This window comes from Danio rerio, chromosome 21, assembly GCF_049306965.1.
Source record: "Danio rerio strain Tuebingen ecotype United States chromosome 21, GRCz12tu, whole genome shotgun sequence".
Taxonomy (NCBI): Eukaryota; Metazoa; Chordata; class Actinopteri; order Cypriniformes; family Danionidae; genus Danio; species Danio rerio.
This window is the reverse complement of record NC_133196.1, coordinates 32,626,764-32,639,096: the sequence shown is the minus strand read 5'-3', so window position 1 is coordinate 32,639,096 and position 12,333 is coordinate 32,626,764. Positions and strand designations below refer to the sequence as shown.

Here is a 12,333-nt window from a genome sequence, read left to right as displayed (position 1 = left end):
AATACATCTTTTTCTAGGCAAAAGCCTAGATCCATTGATTCCCGACATGCTCAAAAAGCCAGCAGAAAATGGAGCTTTGAGATGGACTTTGCATTGGTGCAGATTGTGAACCGTCTCAGCCGTCACCTGGCCATCACTCCTGCCCGTCTGCATACACATGAGGTTTACCTGGTCGCCAGCAAAAATGGCGCCGATCCTGAGGTTGCGTGTCTGTTAGGCAAGTCCATCTCTGTGTTATCTTGTTCACAGATGAAGAGTTCAGATGCAAAAGCCTCTCAAGGGCTGTCTATTATTATTATTATTATTATTATTATTATTATTATTATTATTATTATTATTATTATTATTATTGTTATTGTTATTTTATACAGCTGAAGTCAGAATTATTAACCCCCCTGTATATTTTTCCTGCAATTTCTGTTTAAGGGAGAGAAGATTATTCCAACACATCCTAATCATAATAGTTTTAATAACTCATTTCTATTAACAGATTTCTTTTCTCTGTGGCATAATGACAGCACATAATATTAGACTAGATATTCTTCAAGACTCTAGTAATCTGCTTAAAGTGACATTTAAAGGCTAAACTAGGTTAATTAGGTTAAAGTTATAATTAGGCAAGTCATTGTATATCAGTGGTCTGTTCACAATCAAAAAACAAATATAGCTTGGAGGAGCTAATAATATTGACCTTAAAATGCTTTTAATCTAGCCAAAACAAAACTAATCAGACTTTCTCCAGAAGAAAAAATATTATAGGAAAAATGGTGAAAAATTCCTACATCTGTTAAACATCGTTTGGGAAATATTTGAAAAAGAAAAAAGGATGGATGTGCAGTGAATGTGATCGTGTCCCCACAGGTGTCCCAGTGGAGAGTTTGCGTCTGCTACCAGAACAGCATCGGCACGCTTCTGTGTGAGGCCAAAGGTCAGTATGCAAATAACAGGCAATCAAATGTAATTTTAATTATTGTTAATCCGGTAACACTTTAGAATAATGGTCCACTTTTTAATGTATTTAGTAATGTCGACCAAGGATGAATAGTCTTGTAGAGTATTTATTAATCATTGTTCATCATTTACTATTGCATTTTTTATTCATTCGTTTTCCTTCGGCTTAGTTATGGAAATAGATTTGTTTCTTTTTTTTATTCAATCAAAAATATTTAGTTGTAAAGAAAAATTAATCACGTAGTAATTAAAAAAGAAAAGATTTCAAATAAAAACAGGTTTAATAAAAAAACTTATGTCAATGATAATAAAATATTTTGGTGACAAAGTCACTAAGTTGGCAACACTGCCGGTGACTCCGGTCCAATCGCGAGAAAATGTAATGGGCGTGGCCAACCTGTGACCGCATTCAAGATTGGCCAACAGAACATGGTTTTTCAGAAGATCCCGCCCACTGAGGTGCAGTTTTCAACTCGCAAGCAAAGATTTTAGATCCGCAAAAAATGAAACAAAAGCAAAAGCAGAACTAATAAGCACACAATTAATTAATCTTGTGGTAACTGCATAAAATGGCAATAGTTAATTTTTTGCAGTGTAATTTTTTTATTTTAATGTTTTTTTTTATTATTTGAAATCTTTTATTTTTTAATTGCATTGTACCTAATTTTGGTCAAAAACTTCATGCTTGTTTGAATAATAGACACAAAATTAACCTCAGTGTACATGGGTTCAAAACTTTCAAACTCACAAGCAAAACATGTCAACCCGCAAGCAAAGATTCTAGATGTGCAATAAATGACAGCAAAACTGAGAGCAAAATCAATGAGTGTGCAATGAAAATTGTGGAAACTGCATAATAGGACAAGTGTATTTAGCCTTTATAGTGAGTTTGGAATAATCCGATTGGCTTACCAATGATTACAGAGAGACCAGCCGCGATCAATCATATCACATGCTCCTCTCGAATTTAGTTTATGAAGCTTCACTTAGTGTGTGTGTGTGTGTGTGTGTGTGTGTGTGTTTCAGGGAGCTGCTGCGCTGTGAAAGTGCTCTGGCGCGTCTGTACTGCCGCATGGCCCTCCTCAACATCTTTGCCCCCAAGAGTCCTCACACATTCACACACCTCTTCCACATCCCTGCAGTGCGTGACATCACACTTGAATATCTGCAGCTCCTGTCCAATCAGCTGCTGACTCCGCCTCTGCCAGGTAATGTCATACCAATATGTTGATGAGCACTATTTTACATGCATAACAGCAATGTTAGAAGATTTATAAGAATAAAGTGACAAGATTTTAAAATACTTTTTGAGAATTTATTAATATTTACTAATGAGCAAAAATGATGTAAATACACATATTTGGAAATTAAGCTTTTTTAAAAGTGTTTAAGCATATTTTAGCTCTTCACTATAAGGTCCCATTAGTTAATGCATTAACTGTCATTAAATAACAAAGAACAATTCTTTTGTTTTACACTGTATATTAGTGTTTATTAAGATGCTAAATGTCATGTTTGAGGGAAAAAGTTTTCTTTTATTTGAAATTGAAGAATTATTTAAATATTTGTCGTAAGTTTCCTTGAATACAATAAGTTGTTGAAGCATTTGTGTTTTTAAGCACTCTACAATAAGCTCCCATTAGTTCACATTAGTTTGTTCTCTTGACGGATTAGAATGTTTTTGAGGTTACTTTTAATGTACAATGTATAATTCTAATGCATAATTCTAATTTGTTAAATCCTATTTCTTAACATTACTCACAGTTGAAGTTTAAATTTTTTTTTAAATATTTCACAAATTATGTTGAACAGAGCAAGGAATTTTTCAAAGTATGCCTGACAATATATTTTATTCTGGGGAAAGTCTTATTTGTTTTATTTAGGCTAGAATAAAAGCAGTTTTTAATTTTTTAAGGTCAATATTATTATCCCCTTTAAGCTATTTTTTTTAAAGTCTACAGAACAAATCATTGTTATACAATAACTTGACTATTTACCCTAAGCAGCCTAGTTAACCTAATTAACCTAGTTAAGCCTTTAACTATGTCACTTTAAGCTGAATACTAGTGTCTTGATAAATAGCTATTCAAGTATTATTTACTGTCATCACAGCAAAGATAAAATAAATCAGTTATTAGAAATTATTTATTAAAACTAGGATGTTTGTAAATGTGTTGAGATATTTATCTCCGTTAAACAGAAATTGGGGGAAAAATAAACAGGTCGGCTAATAATTCAGGGGGGCTAATAATTCTGACTTCAACTGTATGCAGCATTAACAGTAAGGACTTTTTGTACTGTATTTATGTTTTTTTGTTTGCATGATATGTGTAACGACCGGGGGAGGGAGTGACAGATACAACTGAGGTAAGATCCAACATGCAGGTTTGTTCAATGTACAAACAGGTATATGTAGACAAATATAGAGTCGTAATAAAAGTACAGGCAATAGGTTGTAAGGCTGGTGGCTAAACAGGATAACTAGGGTAAACAAGGCTAGGATCGAGACACGGAGAAACAAGATAAGGACCCGGAGAGTGGAGCTGCAGTGGCCCTGGATCGTGCGACAGCGGAGGACCTGGAGCGTGGAGCTGCAGTGGACCTGGATCGTGTGACAACAGAGGGCCTGGAGTACTGCGAGGAGCCGGCAGGGCTGGAGGCTTGTAGGGAGCCGGCAGGGCGAGGAGCCGGACTGGGATCGGCAAGGCGAGGAGTCTAGATGACGCCGGCCGGGCGAGCTGTCTGAATAGCGCCGGCAGGGCGAGGAGCGGGGCTGGGACCGGCAGGGCAAGGAGCTGTGAATGTTCAGGAAGCTGAAGCGGCGGCGGACATTCGGAAAGCTCAGGCGGCGGCGACCATTCGGGCAGCATCGTCGACCCTGGCTGCGGAGCTGGCTACGACGTCGACTCTGGCTGCGGCGCTGGCTGCGGCGTCGACTCTGGCTCTGGTTGGTGTGTCTGTGTGGAGTTTGCATGTTTTCCCTGTGTTTGCGTAGGTTTCCTCTGGGTGCTTTGGTTTCCCCCACAGTCCAAAGACATGCGGTACAGGTGAATTGGGTAGGCTAAATTGTCTGTAGTGTATGAGCGTGTTTGTGAATGACTGTTTGAGGATGTTTCCCAGAGATGGGTTGCGGCTGCGTCTGCGTAAAAACTTGCTGGATGAGTTGGCGGTTCATTCCGCTGTGGTGACCCCAGATTAATAAAGGGACTAAGCCGACAAGAAAATGAATAAATAGTGTATTTTTTAGAACTCAACAAATATCTTTATGGACAGTATACAAAAATTAAATTGAGATTAAAGTTAGTATTTATTTATTTATTTCATACATATGGCTTTTGTGTTTTATTAAATATGAGTTGATAAAAATATTAGACTTGCATAGATAGATAGCATTTTGATTGAATGTAGTGGGCCGCTCTGGATTATAAACGCATGAATTATGCTACGGTTATGCCATCCGTCCACTAGGGGTGTCAAAAATAATCGTTTTTTCGGTGCACTGCGATGCAGACGCGGACAGTTCATTATCGGTTCAGTAATAATCATAACCGGTTATTACTGACGTCATTTATCTCATATGCGCTCTGTCGCGAGGGAGGCAATCGCGAGTATTTACAGCGCTTTAACTACTTAAAACTCATAAACTGTGCACAATTTCACTGTGTGTGTTTGCTGGATCGGTCTTTCACTGACAAATACAAAAATAGCCCCTATTTCACTGAGATCGAGAGAATGAAAGTAGCCTACTCCGTTTCTCTCTCTTTCTCTCTCTCGCGTGCGCGCTCTGTCTCTCGCTCTGTCTCTCTCTCTCTCTCTCTCTCTCTTTCTCACACACACTCAGTGGCCCATTTGACCTCCTGGCGTGCCTTTTCTTCTCTTCTCGGCTGTTTTACAGCGTTACTTTTGCATCCAGAAACGAGCGCGTGTCTGCAGAGTTTTCTCCACCGTGTCTATCATACATCAGCTGTGAGATCTGTCTGCCGCTTATCAGTGTCACTCATCTGTGAAGAACGCAGCGCGCAAGAGCCAATCACAACTGTTTTTTTTGAGGGTGTGACCAATCAAAGAGGTGTAAGAGAACTAGACAAGGATCAGAAATTGAGCTAGATATTTATATTCGTTTATATTATTTGCTAAATGCTCGTTTTGTTTAAAGGTACAGTTTATATATCTGACTGTTTGTATTAAATGACAAAATTGTATTACAAATAGTATATAAATATAAATACATTCATACATTTTAATACAAGAAATGCTGCTGTGAAGAAAATATAAAACTGTGTATGGAAAGCACTGTCAATGCACCGTGATGCACCGAAATATCGAATTGAACCGAATCAATGGCATGATAATCGTAACCGAACCGAACCGTGAGACTAGTGTAGGTTCACACCTCTACCGTCCACACTATGCCGGAGTTTTCGAGCGCTGAAAACAGAGCGTTTTGGAAGTGCTGGAGTGGCTGTTTTCATTCTAAAATGTTGCTGCTCCGTCTCAGTGTGGATGGGGGGAAAACGGAGACATCTGAAAACGGAGGCGGGGCTGCTGAGATTTGCTACCTGATTGGGGCTTTTGTGTCATTGCGTATCCTTCCCTTATTCATCAAGCCCCTATTACATGACTATAACACATAACTTTAACGCTACCAGAAGACAACAGACCAGCCTTCACTTTAAACAAAAACATGGACACAGAAATGGGAGCGTTGTTAGCACTATTGTCTGTTTTAGGCGCCATTGTGCAGTTAAACTCTGCCTTTTTACTACAGCAGCTGCATATATTTGCTAGAACGCGCATGCCCAGAGTGCGCGGATGGTCATGTGATATAAGTTTTTGGTGGCTTAGTGTGGACGGAGATATGTTCAGAAACGCTAGGTGAAACGCTATTGTGGACGTAGATCGTTTTTGATCTAAAACACCGTTTTCAAACTAAAGCCTAGTTCACACTAGAGGATTTTAAGCCTGATTTGAGTGCTAAATATTCCAGAGCAGTCGGCCGACTCAACCCCACGTGTAGTGACGAGCTGCAGCCAATGAGAGGTCATATCAGCATGAGCTGAATGCCTGTGTGCTCAGGAGCTCAACAGAAACATCTGTGATTGGTCAGAATGGGCATCAACGCACTCGCTTTATTCTGTGTTAACACAGACATGAGAGTAAGCTTTATTAACAGTGGAACTAGAATTCTGTAACTATAAGAATTACCAAACTGCTCATTCTGACCGTTCTCATATAAAACGCCATATTGTCACAACATATTTACATTCAAAGCTATTATTGAGATATTAAAATTAAGCTTTGAATATCTGGCATTATATTTAATGACACCATTACCCTAAAAATATAATATTTTTTTGGTAATACAGCCTATAAATATGTAGTTAAGATATTAGAACACGCAAAGGTCTTGGCTTTCATTTTTCTCCTCTCCGACTGAGCTCTTCTATCAGGGAAAAGCTCAGAGTGTCCACGAGTAGCTGAGCATGGCCATTAGCAGAGGTCTGCATCAGGGGAAGAACAGTCTGCTGGAGCTTACCAAACAGATCTGCTGCTTCCTGCAGGTACCACACACACACACACACACACACACACACACACACACACACACACACACACACACACACACACACACACACACACACACACACACATACACATCATCATCATCGTTTTAAAACAGGTTCTCGGGAATTCGGGAGACTGTGAAAAAACAAAAAGCGTTGCATGACCTTCACATTTGAAGTTTAACACTTCATAAACATCAAACATGTTTTTTCAATATACACTCACCGGCCACTTTATTAGGTACACCTGCCCAGCTGATTGTTAGGGTAAATTTATAATCACATGGCAGCAACTCAATGCATTTAGGCATGTAGACATGGTCAAGACGATCTGCTGCAGTTCAAAGCGAGCATCAGAGTGGAGAAGAAAGGGGATTTAAGTGGCTTTGAACGTGGCATGGTTGGTGGTGCCAGAAACTGCATTTCAGAAACTGCTGATCTACTGGGATTTTCACGCACAAACATCTCTGGGGTTTACAGAGAATGGTCCGAACAAGAGGAAATATCCAGCGAGCGGTCAGAGGTCAGAGAAGAATGGCCAGACTGGTTCCAGCTGATAGTTCCAGCAGAAGACCACACCGGGTGCCACTCCTGTCAGCTAAAAACAGGAAACTGACGCTACAATTCACACAGGATCACCAAAACTGGACAATAGAAGATTAGAGAAACGTTGCCTGGTCTGATGAGTCTCCATTTCTGCTGCCACATTCGGATGGTCGGGTCAGAATTTAGCATCAACATCAATAAAGCATGGATCTATCCTGCCTTGTATCAGCAGTTGAGGCTGCTGGTGTCGGTGAAATGGTGTGGGGGATATTTTCCTGGCACACTTTGGGCCCATTAGTACAGCCCTGTATACTAAAGTATGTATAGTATGTAAAGTATGTTTGTGTATTTGGTGAAAATATGCTTAACATGTTTTTTTGCTGAATACGTCTTCTCTGTACTCCAGAGTGCACCTGAGCAGTTTACGCTGGAGAAGATTCCCATCACCGAGTCAAAAGTCAGCATGGACGTCAACTTTTCCTGCTCGTCTCCTGCAAAGAGAGTCAACTCAGCTGCCGCAAAGAGTGAGTTAAGAGCACAGTAAGGGATACAGCTGTGGATACCTACATTTATATAGCGTCATTTTTATGACACTGTACAACAATAATTACAGTTTTTGCATTGCTGGGAGGTTGGGGTAGGTAGGCCAGAGATGGTTGCTTAAACTTAAAAAGACATTCCTGTCCCCCCTTCCTCCCGAGACACACAGGGACACACACAAGGCTCCCGACGCTGAAATGGACTCAGAAATCCTGAATCAGCCCTAAAGTAAATGTTATGTGTTTTTAAACTTTGTATTTCATTTAGGACGTTTCTATCATGTAAATCTCTCTCTCGTGCCCTTTTTAAGACACTGTACCAACTAAGAATGTGTGAATCATGTTGATGTATTTATTAAAACTGTCATGTTTAAGTCATGTAATGTTTCTCCTGAATTTAGCATCAACATCAATAAAACATTGATCCATCCTGCTTTGTATCAGCAGTTGAGGCTGCTGATGTTGGTGAAATGGTGTGGGGGATATTTTCTTGGCACACTGTGGGCCCATTAGTACAGCCCTGTATACTAAAGTATGTACATGTTTGTGTATTTGGTGAAAATATGCTTAACATGTTTTTTTGCTGAATACATCTTCTCTGTACTCCAGAGTGCGCCTGAGCAGTTTACGCTGGAGGAGATTCCCATCACCGAGTCAAAGGTCAGCATGGACGTCAACTTTTCCGGCTCGTCTCCTGCAAAGAGAGTCAACTCAAAGAGTGAGTTAAGAGCACAGTAAGGGGTACAGCTGTGGATTCCCACATTTATATAGCGTCATTTTTGTGACACTGTACAACAATAATTACAGTTTTTGCATTACTGGGAGGTTGGGGTAAGGGTAGACAATTTAACATACAGTCCGTAGATAAAATTACGTATTGATTTTATAAAGGGGTCTAAGTCTCCTCTACGTGGGTTTATGACTCTTGGTGCCACAAAGCCTGTGCCTGTGTGACACCTCACTTATCTAGAGGTAAGCCAGAGATGGTTGCCCAAACTTCAAAAGACATTCCTGTCCCCCCTTCCTCCCAAGAAACACAGGGACACACACACACAAGGCTCCCGACGCTGAAATGGACTCAGAAATCCTGAATCAGCCCATAAGTAAATGTTATGTGTTTGTAAACTTTGTATTTCATTTCTGACTTTTCTATCATGTGAATCTCTCTCTCGTGCCCTTTTTAAGACACTATACCAGCTAAGAATGTGTGAATCATGTTGATGTATTTCTTAAAACTGTCGTGTTTAATACCGTTAGGTTTCTCCTGCCATTTTACAACACATGATGCGTAGCGCGTGATCGTAATCTATACAGCTTAAATGATTTAATGCTCTGAGTTAATGTCTCTTCGCATGCTTTCGGGCGGATCCTTATTTTGCATATTAGCGGTCCAGAGACAAAGAAAATCTCCAGCTCAAACTTTGCCAGGAGACCATTGGTCAGTCAGTAGTTGACATGCCACCACAGTTTAAAACCCAGCTGCGCGCGCAACTCTGCGTAGAAGATCCAAAAGAAGCTTTTCAAAAGGTGCGCCCCCCATTTGAGGGGGCAAACCGCATTTCTGTAACTGCATGGCTCGTCCGAGCCCACGTTTTCTTATTTTTTCAGCAAAGTAAAACTCAGTTTAAAGTTGCGATCGTGTATCCTCCGACCTGCATTGCAAACTTCACGCATCAAGAAAGGACATCAAAGGACTCCGTACCCGAGTGCATCGGAAGAAACTCACAAAAAGAGAGAGACAGAAAAATCCTAAAACTCCAGGTATTTGGTTATGCGTTAAGCCTGTGCCCCTCATCAAAAATGTGTTTTTTGTAATCTTGGTGGTCCTGAATAGTTGTGTGGAACTGAGGTAGATTTGCCATTCTTTTACCTAAACTCTCTAATTCCTCGCTTTTCTGTTTCTTTTTGTTTTTTATATGTTCTATAGATCCATATATAGCCTATATATCTTCAGTATACGTTTGTTCTATGTTTGTGCGTTTGTTTGTTATATGTCAGACTAGTCAATAAATATTCTTATAATCACGTTGGATTGTATTGTTTGCCTCACAGAAAAAGTCACTGAAACGATTGATTCCTTGCTACAAGCTATAATAAGTTAATCAAAACTTATAAATGATTGATCTACAAGGAGTAGTAATAATTCCCTTTCTAAGTAAATAGATTATTACAGAGTCCGCTCAGGCAAGCGGGCGAGGTCTGTTTATATGTATTTGCTCAAATTAACAACAAGTTAATTCAGAATATGAATGATTAATAATAATTTGTTATTATTGATAATAAATATTCATAATCTCAGAGTGCGCTTGGACGAGGGGGGCAGAATCATAAATATATATATATATAACCAAATTGACAGAAGGGTGAGCCGGAATATTAATAATTAATAATAACCGGTTATTATTGATTATTAATATTCATAAACGGAGCTAATTTCGATACAACATTAATATTATACCAATGGGCAGTTTGATAAATCAATGGGCAGTTTGATAAATAATATGAATTATACACTGTGTAATTACTGTTTTTGCATTACTGTGAGGGTTGGAGCGTTGAAATCAAGTCAACTTTATGGTAATGAGCAATGACGCGGTTCGGCGGCAAGCAATCAGAATGTAGAAATTCACAGATTGAGAAGAGTCCAGAAAACAATCTGTGAACTTTGGTTCCGACCACACTTGTTCCCAAGGCTTTGATTATTACGCCAGATTTCCAATTATTTCCAATGTTTTTCTTACAGGAACACACATTAAAAAAAGTTACTGGCGAGTTTCTGATGTGCATGGATGATATATATATTTATTTTTCTTTAAAAAAAGCGAGAATCTCATGCGACAAAACAGAACAGTATTGCTGCTTCAGGATATTTCAGACATATGGACATGTTGGAAAATTAAGTGAAGCAAAGCCACACCACAAACTTGATCTTCTATTGTTTATTGAATTTGATAAAAAGTGTGCAACATCTTCACGCTAGAAAGCATGTTTTATGTGGTAATGTAACTGATATGATATGATATGCTGCAACGGCGACCTTTGACGTTCTCACCACCTTCTTCGGTGTGAATGCACAGTTATAGGAATGAATGTAATGTTCAATATGAGAAAGGTAAGAATGACCGCTATGACCAATACAGTAGTCCCTGTGTTAAGGAGATTTTGTGTTCAAATGTTCATTTATTCATTCATTTCGGCTTAGTCCCTTTATTAATCTGGGGTCGCCACAGCGGAATGAACCGCCTGTACAAATATTTGATAATGCTAATTAAATTTTTTCTCTCTCTTAGTTCCTCTCTGTTCAAAGCTCCATGGACTCGAGTGATGGTGTATGGATTCAGTCATAAAGTGCAGCGTAACGGCCAGCTGAACCTGATGGGGGCCGTGTGTTTCCCGCTGGACGCCTCTCCGTCCAACACCGGCCTCACTTCTCCACCCACAGCCAACCAGTATCCTAGCATCATTATCCCCACCGACAAAGTGCACGACAAATTGGGCACGTCACAATCTCTTACATACAGTGGGGGAAAGAAGTATTGAACACGTCACCATTTTTCTCAGAAATCATATTTCTAACGGTGCTGGAGACTTCAAATGTTCACTGCATGTCGGTAACAACTAAAGAAATCCATATATACAAAGAAAATAAAACCAATTCCTTTATTCATTAAATGATGTGCAATAAAATGAAACAACACAGGGAAAAATAATCGAACACATGAAGAAATGGGGTGTAGAAAGACTTGGAAAGCCCAGACAGCAGCTGAAATCTCTCAGTAGTTCTTTAGCAACCTTCTGCCCTTCCTCAGTGTAAATGAACATCAGCTGCTTCAGTCCAACATCTACATTAACAGGAGGATAAAGATGAAACCAGGGTGGACATTTCAGCAAGACAGTGATCCAAAACACAGCCAAGGAGACTCTCAAATGCTTTCAGAGAAAGACAATCAAGCTGTAGAATGGCCCAGCCAATCACCTGAAACAAATTCAATAGAAAACATAAAATTAAGCTCAGATTTAATAGACGAGACCCACAGGCGCATCAAGATTTTGACACTCTGTTGAAGTCTATGAGAAACTCACACCTGAGCAACGCATGAGGCTTCAGTCTCCATGTGAGAGGCGTCTTTAAGCTGCGATCACCAAAAAAATCCTTTTATATAAAGTATTAAATACGTTTCAACAGTTCAGTACTTTCTCCTTGTGTTGTTTCATTGTTATTACACAAAACTCATATTTTTTGCTTTTGTTTTATGTTTATGTTTGTATTGTTTGGGTTTTTACCAAAATCTGGTTCAATTCCATGTCAGCAGCTCCTTTAGAAAAACATGACGTGTTTAATACTTATTTTCCCCACTGTACATTTATTTTATTTTAACAGTGATCTGCATTATTTTGCATTCTCTAAGTGAACAATCAGATTCATTAAGACATTCCTGCTGACTTTAGCTCATATCTATATTTCTGTCCACAGGCGTGTCTCCCCCTCCTGGAGCAGTGCTGGTGTTGCACTCGTTGCTTCTTGAGTTTCCATTGTCGATGGCCTTCGCTGAACAGCTGCTAACCTACAGTGTAGGAGAAACCATAGAGCGCTCTGAGGATGAGCTGGACACGGTGCCCACTTCTGTGCTCATTCAGGTCGTGGAGCTGCTAGGTGAGTTATGCTTCTTTAATTTGCTCTGAGTTTATACAACCAGGAGTGTATAAACTCAATCCTGGATGGCCGGTGTCCT

The 12,333-nt window shown here is 39.6% G+C and overlaps 1 protein-coding gene across 19 annotated transcripts in view; it reads left to right on the top strand.

The window, feature by feature from the left end:
- Window positions 1-12,333, top strand: part of LOC110437833 (probable E3 ubiquitin-protein ligase HECTD4) — a 37,016-nt gene that overhangs the window by 17,900 nt on the left and 6,783 nt on the right. For 2 of the 19 annotated variants that reach the window (XR_012397228.1, XM_073935998.1), the window contains exons 1-5: window positions 6,562-7,378; window positions 7,468-7,585; window positions 8,210-8,318; window positions 10,891-11,096; window positions 12,075-12,254. Coding sequence is in view for 13 of the 19 variants with exons in the window: in XM_073935998.1 (XP_073792099.1) it covers window positions 10,925-11,096; window positions 12,075-12,254 (352 nt within the window). In the remaining 6 variants the exon portion in view is untranslated. Of the gene's footprint in view, window positions 1-17; window positions 218-861; window positions 929-1,977; window positions 4,230-6,262; window positions 6,513-6,561; window positions 7,379-7,467; window positions 7,586-7,762; window positions 7,830-8,001; window positions 8,133-8,209; window positions 8,319-9,097; window positions 9,362-10,890; window positions 11,097-12,074; window positions 12,255-12,333 lie in introns of those variants that run through there. The other 17 variants (XM_073935999.1, XM_073936009.1, XM_073936006.1 and 14 more) reach the window with 16 other exon arrangements.